The sequence below is a fragment of the Malurus melanocephalus genome, unplaced genomic scaffold (genome assembly GCF_030028575.1).
Source record: "Malurus melanocephalus ecotype Western Australia unplaced genomic scaffold, MMel_1.1 scaffold_86, whole genome shotgun sequence".
In the NCBI taxonomy this organism is placed as follows: domain Eukaryota; kingdom Metazoa; phylum Chordata; class Aves; order Passeriformes; family Maluridae; genus Malurus; species Malurus melanocephalus.
The window spans coordinates 1,609,815-1,624,124 of NW_026623318.1; the positions used below are offsets into that span (position 1 = coordinate 1,609,815).

A 14,310-nucleotide genomic window follows, 5' to 3' on the forward strand; every position below is an offset into this window, starting at 1 on the left:
TAATATAATATAAATTATATTATTAGCTGTTGCAGTTGAGTGCTGAGATTAAACAAACAAGGAATGATAGGAGGAGGAACTGCTGGCCACCTGCATGCCCTTTGGCTCCATCTGATCTCTGATCCCCATCCATGCTTTTCCAAATGATCTTGTCCTGGAATCCGACAGGGCTTAATGCTGATGGTGGGGATGGGAGAGCTGAGCATWTGTGGCTGAGGCAAGGCTGATCCTCAACCCTTCTGCCTCTCTGCTCCAGGACTACATGCAGAACGTCCATGGGAAGGAGATTGATCTGCTGAGAACTACAGTGAAGGTCCCAGGCAAGCGGCTCCCCAGGGCCACAACGGCAGCAGCAGCGCCCAGCGCCAGCCCCAAAGCCAACGGGCTGGCCAAGGAGCGGAGCAGCTCACAGCTGGCAGGAGGCACAGGTAAGAGCTGGTGTGGGTGGCACAGAGCCAGCAGCTGTCCCTCCCAAAAGGTGCGTCAGCAGCCCTTTGTTTTGCTGAGCTGAGAACAGAACCCCTTTTGAAATGTCTTGCTTTCACCACTCTCGGGGAGTCTCTTTGGTGGGCACAGGCATTTCTGTGCAGGTCCCAGGTAAGCTGCTGTTGGATTTTGTGCTGGTTGGTGTCCAGGACAGAAGAATGTCAAAGGGTTTAACAGGCAGTGTGAACCCCTGGGCCATTTCATCACCTTGAGGAGGGTGTTGAGGCTGGTGAGCTGCTACGTGTGGTGGAAGCTGCTGCTCCCTAAACCAAAGGAAGTCCCACCCAGGGATGGTTATTGGTTCTTGATGAGTTGCCTTCTGTTTCTTTCTGGTTTTGGGATCCTATTTCCTCCTCACTTTCCCCTGGAGAAATGGTCAAGATTTGGTTTGSGTTCATCACTCTCTGTGCACATTGAAGAGAGGCAATTACCCCAGAGTGTGGTGAGGTGAGGCCAGGAGACTCTGGCCTTTCACAGTTTCTGCCATGCTCCTCCTTGCTGCTCCTGCCACGGGAGGTTCTCATCCTGCCTGGGGGAACTGGTGAACTTGGGGCCTTCCTGCCTGTGTTTTCCAGGGTCTTTATTGTGTCTTTGGGGCTGGTGTCCTTGGCCAGGGTGGGCAGTTTCCACCTGCCTTTTTCCCAGCTAGCTGCTGGCACAGTCTGGTACACAGGATTTGGGAACGGCTCTATTTGGGTTGCTGAGGGAACGCTGGTGGTGCTGCTGATCACAGAAATCCTTCAAAATCGAGTACTGCTGCTGTGGGTGAGCTTGGGTTACACATCCCCATCTTGTTCATTCCTGCTTTGTGCCCTGGCTCTGCCCTGTGGCTGGGGTGCTGTTGGCACCGTGCTTCAGAGCATCCCAGGGCTGAGGTGAGRTGGGATGGAGCTGGGGTGAGGAGCTGGCGGGACCCTTGGCATCACACACACACACACAGGGAATGGGGCACAGTAACATGTCTGCTCATATGGTGCCAAGAAGGACATAATGAGCCCTCCCAAACCCAAACTGCTGACTCTTGTCAAATCAAAAGTCATCTGTGGATAAACCGTCTGTTGTGAACAGGAATGTTCAGCTCTGCCTGTTCTTTGCCATGACTCTCCACTCTACAATGACACTTTTTCACCACCACCACACACACTCAGCATGCCCCAGCACGGGGACAGTTTCTGATTCTGGACAGGGACACTTCTCTGCCTGCATGTCAGAGGTGTCTTGTTTGAGCTCTGAATTAGCAGAGGTATTGGAGCTGTGTGAAGGATTCAAACCTCAGAAGAGCTTATGCTGATGTCAAATCAGCCGTTCACGTAACCCCATATCCTACTTGCAGCAGTCCTCTCAGTCCTGTTGGGCTCGCAGGAGGGCGTTGGGATGTGACTGGATTACTGATCACTGCTGCTGGAAAACCAGTGCCAAGGAGTGAGTGGCATAAGACCAACCCTTCAGTCGGGCRGCAGAGCAGGAGCAGACATACTGCATGAGGGCTGGAGTTGGAACAGTTTACACAGGTCCTAGCAGGGGGGAAATTAATGTTGGAATAGTTTATCTTTAGAGCAGTTGGACTTAGCACTGCCTGAATGAAACCTTTAGAACGAGACCCATTTTCTTTTCATGAGATGTACTTTAGTCCAGCTCGTGGGTGTTGCTCTGTGTGTGTGTGTGTGTGTGTGTGTGTGTGTGTGTGTGTGTGTGTGTGTGAATGCAGGGGGTCTGACCTCTTGGTATGGTGGTTGTTCCCATGTTGAGTTTGTGGATTTGGGGTCCCCTGCTGGCTGTTTGCCCTCAAGCCGTTGAGCAGAGCAGTAGGCTGCCCAGAGTGGGTGTGTCCATGCAGGGCTCAGCWCTAGGATAGCAGCTTTAGGCACATGTTGTGTGTCCCATTCTGGCTCAGGCTGTGTCTGCAGTGTCAGAAGGGTTTTTCTCCTTCTTTCTTCTGCTTTACACAATCAGTAAAGGCTTTTCTGAGGAATTTTTTCATCTCGCTCTGACACCTCCAAGACCAATAACAGTGGATACAGTCACCAAGGGCACTGATGGGACACAAGCCCTCTGAGGTGATGTATTTGTATCCCTGTGCACTGCCCAGGGCTGGATTTGGCATTGATGGAGAATCTGCCTGGTTTCAAATGACCAGTGACCTCACAGTCTGGCACTGTGGGTGAGACTGTTACAGAATCCACTGGGCATCTCTCATCTGACACATGTTTCAGGAACTGGAAAGGAAGCTCCTCAAAGTTTGCAGTTCTTTGCCAGYTGCAAGTTAATCTTTGAACTTAGGAGACATGAGGGATTTGCTGTCTTGCCCCAGRAGCCTCTGAGCAAAACCAGGTAGGTGGCCACAGGGGTTAGAGTTCAGAGCAAGTGTCTGTGGTTCCTCTGTGACCTGGGCWCTGCAAAGGTAAGTGAGTGTGCTGGCTGATGTCCTCTGGGGTGAGGACAGACCAGGGACACAAGGGGAGAAGAAGAAAAAGATAAAGTCTCACCATGCCCTGTATGTGGGTGAAATACATCGATGCAGTGCTGTGATGAGGATTCAAAGTAACTCCAAAGTCAGGTATAGACAGCTTCAAAGTAAATATAGTAGGAACTTGTGTTTGTGAAACACAAATTTAGGGTCTCTGAGCTCAGTCATGATTGTGCCCCAGTATTTAAACCATTACAGAAGGTGACTTTACTGTAGCTGAACTTGGGTTTATTTTAGGTTGGAGGAGTTCCATTGTCCAGAGGAGGCCATGGACATGCTCCAAGGGCTGGAGCCCCTCTCCTATGGAGATAGACTGAGAGAGCTGGAGGGGTTAATCTGGAGAAAAGAAGCCTCTGGAGAAGACCTTAAGCCCTTCCAGTGCCTAAAGCTGTAGAGGGACTTTGGACAAGGTCCTGGAGTGACAGAACAAGGGGGAGTGGTGTTACACTGAAGGAGGGGAGGTTTTGATTGGGTATTAGGAAGTTCTTCCCTGGGAGGGTAGTGAAGCCCTGGCACAGGTTGCTCAGAGCAGCTGTGTCTGCCCCATCCCTGGAAGTGTCCAAGGCYGGGTTGGATGGRGCTTGGAGAAACCTGGTCAGGTAGAAGGTGTCCCTGCCAATGGCAGGGAATGGAACTGCAGTGACTGGGCTGGAGAGGGCAGAAAGAGGATGAGTAAATCTGCTGCCAGAGCTCACAGGTACTATGGCTGAAGGCAGATATTCACTAGAGGTATGACACTGCTGGGTCAGGTGCCTCCCTCAATTGTCTATTGCTCCTCTTCCCACTGGAATGTCACTTCCTCTTGCCCTCTTCCTCACAGCCTCCAGGTGCATCCTTGCTATGGTTCATCAGGCTGGCCTACCCTCTGCTGTGCTGCATTGCATGCTTCTGGCTTGAGGAATGAGGGCAGCTCATATCAAAGTGCAGATGGGATGAAAAGGGACTTCAGTGAGGGAGGACAGATGGTGGCACAACAGAGAYGGTGTCAGTCAGCACAAAAGCCAAACCTCAGCCCAGTTGAGCCCTGGGTTCTTGCTTCACAGAGGTTTGTAGGAACTTGCTCAAAGTTGTTAGCAAAGGGGAGATGGACAGGGATGGACTGGAACCACGGTCCGTGACACCTGTGCGGAGTTTTGTGGCTTGTACCGTTGCTGTGTGCAGAGCACACGAGCTGGCACTGCATCACAGCTCAGTGATCTCAGAGGATGCAGGAGAGAGCTGAACACTAGGAAACCTGCCTTGGRGTGGGAATTGAAGTGAAGGAAGAGTCTGCAGCAATACTGAGATGGTTGTGGTTGCAGGCAGYGATTGGAGGTGTTCGCAGCAGCAGACGGAGATGGGTCTGAAGGAAACAAACGTGGGGGAGCCAAAGCACAGTGTGAAGGGAGCAGGCTAAAGGGGAAAGTTCTGCTCCACTCTGGGGGGCTCATGGGGGATTCTCCAGCTTGCTGAGGACCATGAGTGTCCCATGGGATGTGCTGCTGAGTGGTGCAGGAGCGCAGATGGCAGCCACATTCTCAGCACAGGGGAGACTGAACAGGACGGGCCAGTCCAGTTGGACTCAGCACAGAGGCGTGAGCTCAAGCTCTGGAGGGTTTTAGGTCGGGGCTGAAGCTGGTCAGTTCCCTTCAGCCCGAGGAACAGTCCACATGGTCTGAAACATGATTGGGCTGGTGCCAGCGTGAGTCCTCTTCCTCCTCTTGCTTCTGCAGCATCACTCCTGCAGTCCAGGGAGAGCATTTAACAGAGGTAGTGGAGGCACTGCTTGGGGGCAGGGCTTGGTTGATGCTCAGGTTTGCTCTGCAGTGACAAGGGTCCAACTCTCCCTGGGCCGAGTTCTGTGTGCTGGCACCAGCGCTTAGCTCCACAGCACAGCCAGGGAGCCCTCAGTGCACAGAGTATGGCAGTGTGCCTGTCCCCGGGCCTCTGTGCCCGCTGGGGTGGTGGGAGGGAGCCTGAGCTGGCCTCAGCTGCTCCAAATGTTGAGATGGCAGGGGATGGTGCTGGGTCTCCATGCAGCTCGGGATCTTTGCCTGACATCGCTGTTGTGGCTTCTGGAGGGGATGGCCGGGAGCATTTGCACAAGGCAGGAGGGAGGAGAGCACGGTGCCGGTGCCGGTGCTGGGGAGCACCGTGGTGACAGGGCCCCCCCCGCCAGGCCCATGCCCCCCGATGCTCTGCCTCTGCAGAGTGAGGGATTGGCTCCCCCAGGCCGGGGTTGCTGAGCCTGCTGTGATCATGTCACGTCGGGCTCCGTCGATGTTAACATCTCATTATCTTTGTTACTGTAATTACATTATCCGCTGCTTTATGCAGAATTATTCTCCGAGGACTAATTGATGGATCCATGTTTAATTCATTAATCATTAGCATCAAATTCGACAATTACAGTGCACACTGATTGTAGAATTTCAAATGTAATGAGGGAAGAATTAACAAAGAAAAGGGAAACCTGTTTCCCTGGCACACCGCTGCTCGCCGTGGGGGACAATGACATTGAGGGAAGAAGAGCAGTGAGAGCAGGGTGGTGCAGGTCATGGCAGACAGGAGGCTGGTGGATCATCTCCTGCCTTTCTCCTGGTTGTGGCTGCACAACAGATTCTTCAGGTCAGAGAAGGGTCATTAACTTCCTATGAAAGAATGGAAATCTGTGGACGTGGGAGGGAAAAYTCGGCTCTCACTTCTGAAACAAAGTTGTTTCTTCCCCCCCCCCATTGCCTGTGGGTGCCGGAGCAGCTCTTGTCATCCTGCCCTGGCATGTGCCCAGGAACATCCCAAGTTACACGTGTGCTCCACGCTTTGCAGGGAAAGCTGGATGGATTTGTTGYCCCCGGGATTTGCCGGTAGTGCCATGGCTGCTCTGTTCTGTACTCAGTGTGYGGCTCCTGCTCTTAAATCCATGGCTGCCAAGTGTCGTTGTGGTGTGTTCTGCTCAGCGGCAGGATCCTGTGCCACTCTGCTCTTTGTTGTGGTCCCTGTGAGCTGGGTAGCAGAAGGAAAGCCAGAGCAGGGCTCCCAGTGCCTGCCCCTCAACCTGAGGGGCTGTCTGGGACCAGGGTGGGGGCACAGCTGGTTCAGTGCCAGCTATGGGGACACGCCATCCCTCCCTCCAGCTGTGATTTTGGCTCACTCACTTGGCTTTCTATAGAGTCTGATCRTAAAAGTCCAACATTAGTTACTGCTGTTCAGCCAAGAGCCAGGGCAGGGGGTGGAATTGGRTGATYTTYGAGGTCGCTTGTGACCCAGACMGGTCTGGGATTCTTTAACTYGGACATGGGGATGCCGAGCTGAAAGGAAGAGGGTGAGAGCCTCTCTATTGCTCCATGTGGGACCTCTGCCCTTCCCAATAATGTGTTAAAGGGTTGTTTGTAGTCTGAAGATGAAGCTGAGAGATTTACTAAAATTTATCTGTAATTAATATTTTGCATCATGAATCATGTATAAAATACTGCAAATTCATATGTATATTATAAATATTATGCATTCACCATTACAGTCATACAGTAACCTCTTACAAATGTTTATCTGCATGTCTGAAGGTGGAGAATGAATCCAAATGTGAGGTTTAAGCTGTTGGTTTAAAGTTTTGCATTGAGTGGAAGCTAGAAATTGTCAGGACTGCAKGGGAAGAGGAAGACTGTAGCAGCAGCTGGGTGGGATGACACAAGACAGGACAGGATAAGCAATCCTTGACGCCTGGTTCTAGTTCTRGACAGAAGGCTAGAGGGCAGAGATTCTGCTGGATCAGCTCAAGGTTTTATTTACTTGGATATGMTAGAGTTAGGATGAATTTCATATTTCCAAGCATTGTACCTGATTATCTTAACTGTTATCTCTTTCTAAAGAAGGAATACTGAAGCAAAGAGAAGATGAAGCCAGAAATGTCAAAAGCATCTTCTAGCTCTGTGCCCCCTGTTTGTAGCCCAAGAATTGTTTTTTTTTCTCTCAAGAATATGGCCTTTTTTAGCCCTTTTCACCATTCCTGTTATTCAGAGCTCAGAGTGGGCCCCAGGCACTCCGAACAGRAGGAATACATGGTTAGAGGCTGGTTTGGCAAGGGTTGGTATAAGTCTCTTGGAACAGTAGCTCTGGGGATTTTGCAGCAGTGTGTGGGTTGGATCCCAGGGCCCCAAAGCAAATACTCCAAAGGCTGTGAGGCCCTGAGACCCTTTCAGTTGCTGAYGCTCRTGAGCTTTGGCTGCCCTATCCTGARAGTGTCCAAGGCCGGGTTAAATGGGGTAACTTGGGCTAGTGGGAGGAGTCCCTGCCCCAATATCTGGGTGAACCCTGTGCCCAGAGGAGATGTAGGACATCCTCAGGTGTCTGCTCCACRCTGCTGTTTAGGGGAGCCTCTGCAGCTCCAGCTCCTGCACTGCATTGTGCCTGCACACAGGCCATGAGCCCCCGCAGCCCTGTCCTGCTGAGGTGCCCGGTGGGCTATGAGAGTGTCTGGCCATGCTGTGCCCACCATGCCACCAGCCATGACTCTGCTCTCCCCGTGTCCTGACCAGCGGCAGAGGCTGTGTTCTGGCAGTCACCTCACAGATGCAGCACCCACATGGTCCTAGAGCAGGCAGCACTAGAGCTGTGCAGGCAGGGAGAAGCTCATGGAAGGGATCGGAGCACGAAGGGAGCTGCTGGTGCTTCCTCCCTCCCCACCCCAGCTCTCTCTGCCCTCCCCSGTGGAAAAGCAGAGATTGATTTTCTCCGACCCAACAGTATAATCACTAACCCTAATTAGAGATAATTACTGGGAGTTGATATACTTATTCCTTAGCAGATCACTAAGGAACCGTGCAGTGCAGGGCTGAGCAGGAAAAAGGCCTTGGAGAAGGGGAGGAGGAGAGGAGCAGGGAGAGAGAAGCACAAGGCAGCAGAGTGCCTTGGTGATCAGAGCCCTGCCCAGGGCTGGCCAAGGTGTCCAGAGCCGCCAGGTGGGCCCAAGGCAGCCAGGTAGGCACAGGGCAACCAGGTGGGCATGGGGCAGATAGCCAGGCCTGGGGGCTGCAGCTGTAGCTCTCAGCATCCTGCATTCTGGAACATCTGACTCAGGGTGCCTTGTATGGGGCACCTGGAAGAGCTACAAGGGTGTGATTAGTGGCCACCTCTGAAAATCTCAGTGTGAATAACTTGCCTGGTGCTGCCAAGGAGGGCTGGGCTGAGGGAGTGGCCGGTGTTCTCCAATGTGGACTGAGAAMCTTCTCCAGCAAACCAAGCTTTCTCATGCATACAGCCCAGGAGTATGCAGCCCTTGTGCTGCAGGAGGGAGAGGGGCTGGGGAGCAACTTGTTACAGGCCACAAAATCCCAATCTTTGTTGTCACACAGCCCCAGCTCATCCCTGAACACAGGCAGCAGCTCCAGTCGTGAGTCTGTCTGGAGCTGCCTCTGCCATCAGCACACAGGGCCTTTCCTGGGATCTGCACTCTGCTGCTGGACAGGGAGGTGTCCCAGAGGAATGTGGAAAAACCCCTTGAATTTGTTCACCCCAGGAGGTTGTGCTGCTGTACGCCAAGCAGCCTCTTTGGACAAAGCAGGGAGGGCTGGATAAAGCATTGTATGAGTGAATGGCTTTGGAAACTGGAGTTATGTAGAAAAACACAACAATTCCAGCATCCCCAAATGGCCCTTTCTCAGTTGCACTTGGGAACTGGGAGCTGGGGCTGTTCTCCATCGGTCACTGCAGTTCTGGTCCAGGTCCATATGCCTCAGCAAGCCCAGAAAGTTCTGGCTCTGCTTCCTTCCCTCCTGCAGCTCTGTCTCAGACCCATGTTCCTGGTCCACCTGCATGCAAATGGGGATCCTTGTTGGTGCTGCCTGTTGTGAGTGTCCRTCTCCCACCTCCACCACAGGGATCTCATGGGGACTGCTGTATGGGATCTGTTCTGGGCTGTGTTTTAGACAGTGTTACTTGTACATTTTGTGCAGCTTGTGATTCCAGGTTTCTGCAGGGTCCATAAGTGACACCTCTGTACACTGTAACAGACCAGGAGAGTGATGTGGAACACAGACCATGTTTCCTTCATCTGCTCCTGCTGCTCATTCTCAGCACCTCAGTTTTCTTAGGTAATTCTTTGTAACATGTTGAAGAGTAAATTACATTAATAGTGTGAAAGTCACTGACGGACTTTATCAAGTTGCACTAAAGCTTCTGTGAACTTTCTGAATTCTGGTTCCAAAAAGCAGAACAGCTGCCGAGGAGAATGCTGCTGTTACCCCCATTTCAGCCAATCACCAAACTAAATTCAGTAGTGCCTTAGGTAAAAGTAACCTGAGTGTGTTGTGCTGGTGTTCAGGCAGAGTAAAATTCAGATCAGAAAGTGTTAGACACACACATGCACACCACATGCACACAAAAATGTATCTGAGCCAATTTCACCAAGCTGGAAGCAATTATGTGCCAGATCTTTTGGGAGAAGGAGCTTAGACGGGAAACAAAAAAAAAGGTGAAGGATAATTAGGAGTTTTTAAGGAATATTTTACTGGATACCAGAAGGTTAAAAGGAAGATTGTACTGCTTAAAAATATGTCAGTCTTGGTGGAGAGGAGACGGGAACTGTTCACTCTCTCCCAATACTGAGAAGGGGCTGGGGTGGACAGAGGGAACTGGCTTCATGGTGTTGCTGTGGCTTGTGCAGCTGTACCTGTGTGTGTATAAAAAGTGATAAAATTAACAGCAGCATGATAAAGTAATGGATAAGAGCAGGAGTTGGAAGCTGCAGCTGGTTGGAGGCACTGGTGTGRCCCGGCACAGCCAGCTGGAGCCGCAGTGGAGGCTCCCGCTGCCATTCAGACCCGTGCCAGTGCTCCCGGCCCTACATCTACCATGAGTGATTAATTGTGAGCAGCCCTCAAAGTGACCCTCATAGCTTTATGGGAAGTATTCCAGCTCCCAGTATTCCCAGACTCACTGTGGCTGCAGCCACACAAAGGGTTGTGTCACCATTTGCTCTGGGCTCAYGGCTTGTGGGGGAGCATTGTGGCCKTATGCTGTCCTGGATCACACTCTATGCTCACGAGATCTAGAGAGGAAGTTCAATAACATTTGGCAAATGCTGGTRGTGAGGAATTTAGGAACAAAGTCACTGATGAAGTAAGAGCATTAGCACAGCATAGCTGCTGGGGAGAACCCTCCATCTCCTCTGTGGAGACAGAGGGTCCCAGCTGATGGGGACACCAACATTGCCCTCCCATGGAGAGCTTCCAGTTTTGGGGACATCAGCCCAAGTCTGTCACTTCACTTCCGCTACCTTCTCCCAGAGGAAAACCTCTCTTTTATCACTCTCACATCTGCTTTACTTGCCAAAAACTCAATTCCTGTGTCTCAGTTGCTGCCCCAGGTTTTGAGCACAGGACAGCTCCCATGTCCTCCCTGGTGCTCTCTGTCTTGGTCTCCACAGTCTGATGTGGATGTGCAGTGTGGTCTCCTTCACCACCATTCCATGTCAGAGACTCATCTTTGCCCAGTGCTGGGTGAGCGGCRGCTGCTTCATCCACAGTGTCTGTGACACTCTGTGACAGTYGTTCAGCCAGAGAGTCATGAGAACYGTCACTGCTYATGTGTCTCACCAAGTCCCRAATCCTCAACTTTTACATGTTCCATGGAACCTCCATRTAATGTACAAATAAAAGTGATGGATCTAGTACCATGAGCTCTTTTCTCAGCTCACCTTCTGCCTTGGCTGGCATGGGAGCCTGCACTGCCATGGCTGCAGAAGGGRATGCAGAACAGGAACCAGTGCATTTACAGACAGTGAAAGGGTTTATTTCTAGTTTATTAGGGCCTAATGAGACTTAAACCCATCATTCCTTCRTTACTGTATAGGAATAACAGAATGGTTAACAAGGAAAAGAAGTTGAGTATTTAGAGAATACTGGTATTGGTGTTTGGGAAGAGGCAAGATGATATATCTCAGGACAGAATGATGAATTCGTCATATTACAGCTGTAATTAGACAGCGAATTAAACCRCAGGTAGGAGATGTGGACATGTTGGAATCAGCAAGGCTGAATTATTTAATTCAGGAATTGTAGAAGATGYGGTCAAGGTCTTTATCCTGTGTTGATGGTAACAGTCAGTTGTGGGGCGGAGAGGACTTCCACAGGGCTCRGATTAATGGATTCATTTGTCCTCAGGATGAGAAGGAAAAATATGGACAGGAAGGTCTGTAAAAACCAGGAACTGCTCTGAGAATCACTTTGTAGGAAGATTCGACGAGCTCAATGTATTTAGCTTATTGGGGAAAAGGTTAATTTCAGCACCATCTGTAAAAACCTGTATAGGGACTTGGTGAGAGAGCTCTTTGTCAGATAAAACATACCAGGATCCAGTGACAGTGGCAGAAGGAAGACACTTCTGGGCCAGAAATAAGGCCAAGATTTCAGCAGTGAAGGCAATTAACCACTGGAACCACGTACCCAGCATCACTGTGATCTCTCTGGCACCAGCAATATTCAAGTCAGGATCAGATTTTCTGACAGATCTGTTGTTGTTCAGGCAGGAGTGACACAGGGGTCACCTGTGATGTGACTTTGTGCTGTGCAGCAAAGCTCAGGCAATCCAAGGGCTCCTTTGGCCACTCCCTGGCTCCCAGTGTGCTATTGCTGTTTCACAAATCTGCCACTTCCTTGCAGAGCTCACCTTCTTTGGCCATGGAGCTGGTCAGTGTGTAGACATGGGATGCCTCAGCCCTCACCGTGGGCTCTATGTGTGGACTTGGTGCAGGCAGAGCTGAGGCTGGAGACAGAGTAGCTGCAGCTGCCTGCAGTTCCCAGGCTGGTGATGTGCTCTCGGTACAGGATTTTGGGATGCAGCATCACTGAGGCACCCATTCCCAGGCTTCTCCAGTCTGTTGGGTCCTGTGACGCTGTACATGGGATTGGTTGCCCTCTAAACCAGAGGTGAGTTGGTCTGTTGGCTGAAGAAGCATTGGCTCATCTTGTGTGTCCCAGAGCTTTGGCTGAGAGAAGCGAAGTGTCATGGCCAGTCCTCCCCGTGCTGCTGCCATAGCCAGCCCAAGTTCTCAGTTGTCCCAGCGACACTGACACTATGCAGTTTTTCATCCTGGTGGTTTGTACCCACCACAGGTCAGCTTTGGTAGGATCTGGAGTGCCATGTCGTTACTTAGCATGTGCAGATGTCCAAAACCATGCTCTGCAAGGGCAGTGCTSAGAGAGGAGGGAGATTCCCTGTGTCAGACCATCTGTGAGGCCCAGTGCAAGGCAATGGCTCCTGCTGTGTGCAAGCTGCCACATCCTGATGGCTCTGCTATGGAGCTGGGTTGGGAAACCTCGGTCACCCACAGTTCAGATCAGTGATTCCACACAGACACTCACTGACGACAGAGCTGAGAAGAACACCTGTCCATCTGTCACCCCARAACGTGCCCCACCGTGCTGTGGGAACTATGTGGGTGCTTAGCAAGGTGGCCAGTTCCAAAGGAGAACGCAGAGATTGATGTCTTTCCAATGACATGTCTCCATCCTGGGGCTCCTGGTTTATGGGAGCCAACTCATATGTTTTGGACTCATGGGAATTGTTCAGGAGGAAGGATGCAACATTTTCTGGATAACGGCATGCAGTGCTTCGTTTAGAAACCCAGCCTGACAGAGACTCCTGACTCTGGAGTGGCTCTGGGGCACAGGTGGCTCAGGGAATGAGTTATGTCCTCCCCAGCAGGATTTTCCCAGGCAGGCAGCTCTACCAGGCCCCTTGGCTCTCACCTTAACCCTGTTGGTTTCTGGGAGTGGTGGAGTTTCACACTAGCTGGAGTTGTGTGCCAGTCCAGCTCAGGGTCCTGAGTAGCCATAGCTTTTGGGGAGGCTTTGGGATGTGTTTGACTACGGGCTCCAGACAGGCACTGGGGAGCCAGTACACTGAGGTGACTCACAATAATCATGGTTTTTATTTGGAATAAATTATGATGTGTTGGCAACAAGTGTTTGAGGGGCAGCAGTGACTGATGACTCCTTGGGACAGCATTTGGCAGTCAGTAGCATTAACCTGCGCTGTGCTGTTGGCCTCTGCAGTACCAGAGAAAACAAGGTTTGCTCCATGCCAGGCTGTCCTCACCCATCCTGGAGCACCTGCATCACCATCTTGTGCCATACGCTGACAGTCCCTCTGACTGCAGTGCAGCAGCAGCATCCCTCTGCCTGGGAAGGAGCAGCGCCTGGCACTCCAGAGGACAGACCTGTCCTGTGCTTGGCCATAAACCCAGGGGGATTCCAAAAGTGCACTCCAGCTAGTGCCTCTTTAAAATATAGCATAGCCCATTCCCTGTGCCAAAGCTGGTTTCCTCCACACTTTAAGGGCCTGGTAGCAGCATCCAGCATAATGTCACCAAGAAATTTCACCAGACCCAAAGTATTGTTTCACYAAATCGCTCTTGAAAATATGAAAGAGATCCTAGAAAGATCCTCAAGTGACTCTGCAAATTATCTCCTTCCCAACTGAACTTTTGTCTAGCTCACCTTTATCCTGTTCCCTGGGGAAGCACACCTTAATGAAGAATTTCCAGTTTGCTCTGATCCAGGTGTTTCATTGAGGAATCTGACCTGCCACATRTCATGCCTGGGAAAAGGCCATTCTGGTTTGGAGTAATTTTCCGTCCACTGCCACATCACCAGTTGGTCTGTACTGAAAAGGCATCACAGAGCCATGTGAGTCTCTTTTGGGGGGTTTGAGGAGACAGTGACTGGGAGAGAGACTTGGGGAGCTGTTAGCRTATTGGGGGTTCAGTTCCTGCAGGTGTTGGCTCAGAGGCAGGTAGTATTTACGTATCACCTGTCAGTTTCCCAATTTACAGGGAACGTATCCAGCAGCTGCTGGATATGTGACATCCAGGGTGTCACTTCCAAAGGGATGCAATTCCTGAGAGCTCTGGCCTTGCTCCCTCAGACAAGGTGGAGTTGCACAGTACGAGATCTCTGAGCTGAAMAGGTGGCTGGGCTCTGAGGGGGCTCCCCAACAGCTGGGTGACTCCAGGCAGCAGGAGTGAGGTGCAGGGAGCTTGGAGGGGCTGCAGAGGTTGATGGAAGCTGTTCCTTCTTTCAAAATRAAACACTGGGCATTCGTGGCAGCCTGTGCTGCTCCTTGGAGGAGTGATGAACGGGCACGTCCTGGTGGGCTCCTGGAGCTCCTGGTGTGGCTGTGTGGGGGTGCAGGGAGCAGATCTGTGCTCCTTAGGGCCTTGCAGGACTTCCCCCTCTGCAGGAGGAGCTTCTCCCAGGCCATCTGTTTCTGCTTGCCCTTCTTCACCTTCCTCTGCTTTGTGGCTGTGGCCATAGCCAAGGGGCTGGGGGCTTTTAGGTTTGGGGCTGGCGGACACTGTCCAAGCTCTGAGCATCCCATCCCAT

At 51.5% G+C, this 14,310-nt stretch overlaps 1 protein-coding gene across 3 annotated transcripts in view; it reads left to right on the forward strand.

Moving 5' to 3' along the window:
• Positions 1-14,310, forward strand: part of AGAP3 (ArfGAP with GTPase domain, ankyrin repeat and PH domain 3) — a 110,711-nt gene that overhangs the window by 74,637 nt on the left and 21,764 nt on the right. For all 3 annotated transcript variants that reach the window (XM_057367906.1, XM_057367907.1, XM_057367905.1), the window contains exon 11: positions 257-428. In XM_057367906.1, the coding sequence (XP_057223889.1) occupies positions 257-428 (172 nt within the window). The remainder of the gene's footprint in view (positions 1-256; positions 429-14,310) is intronic.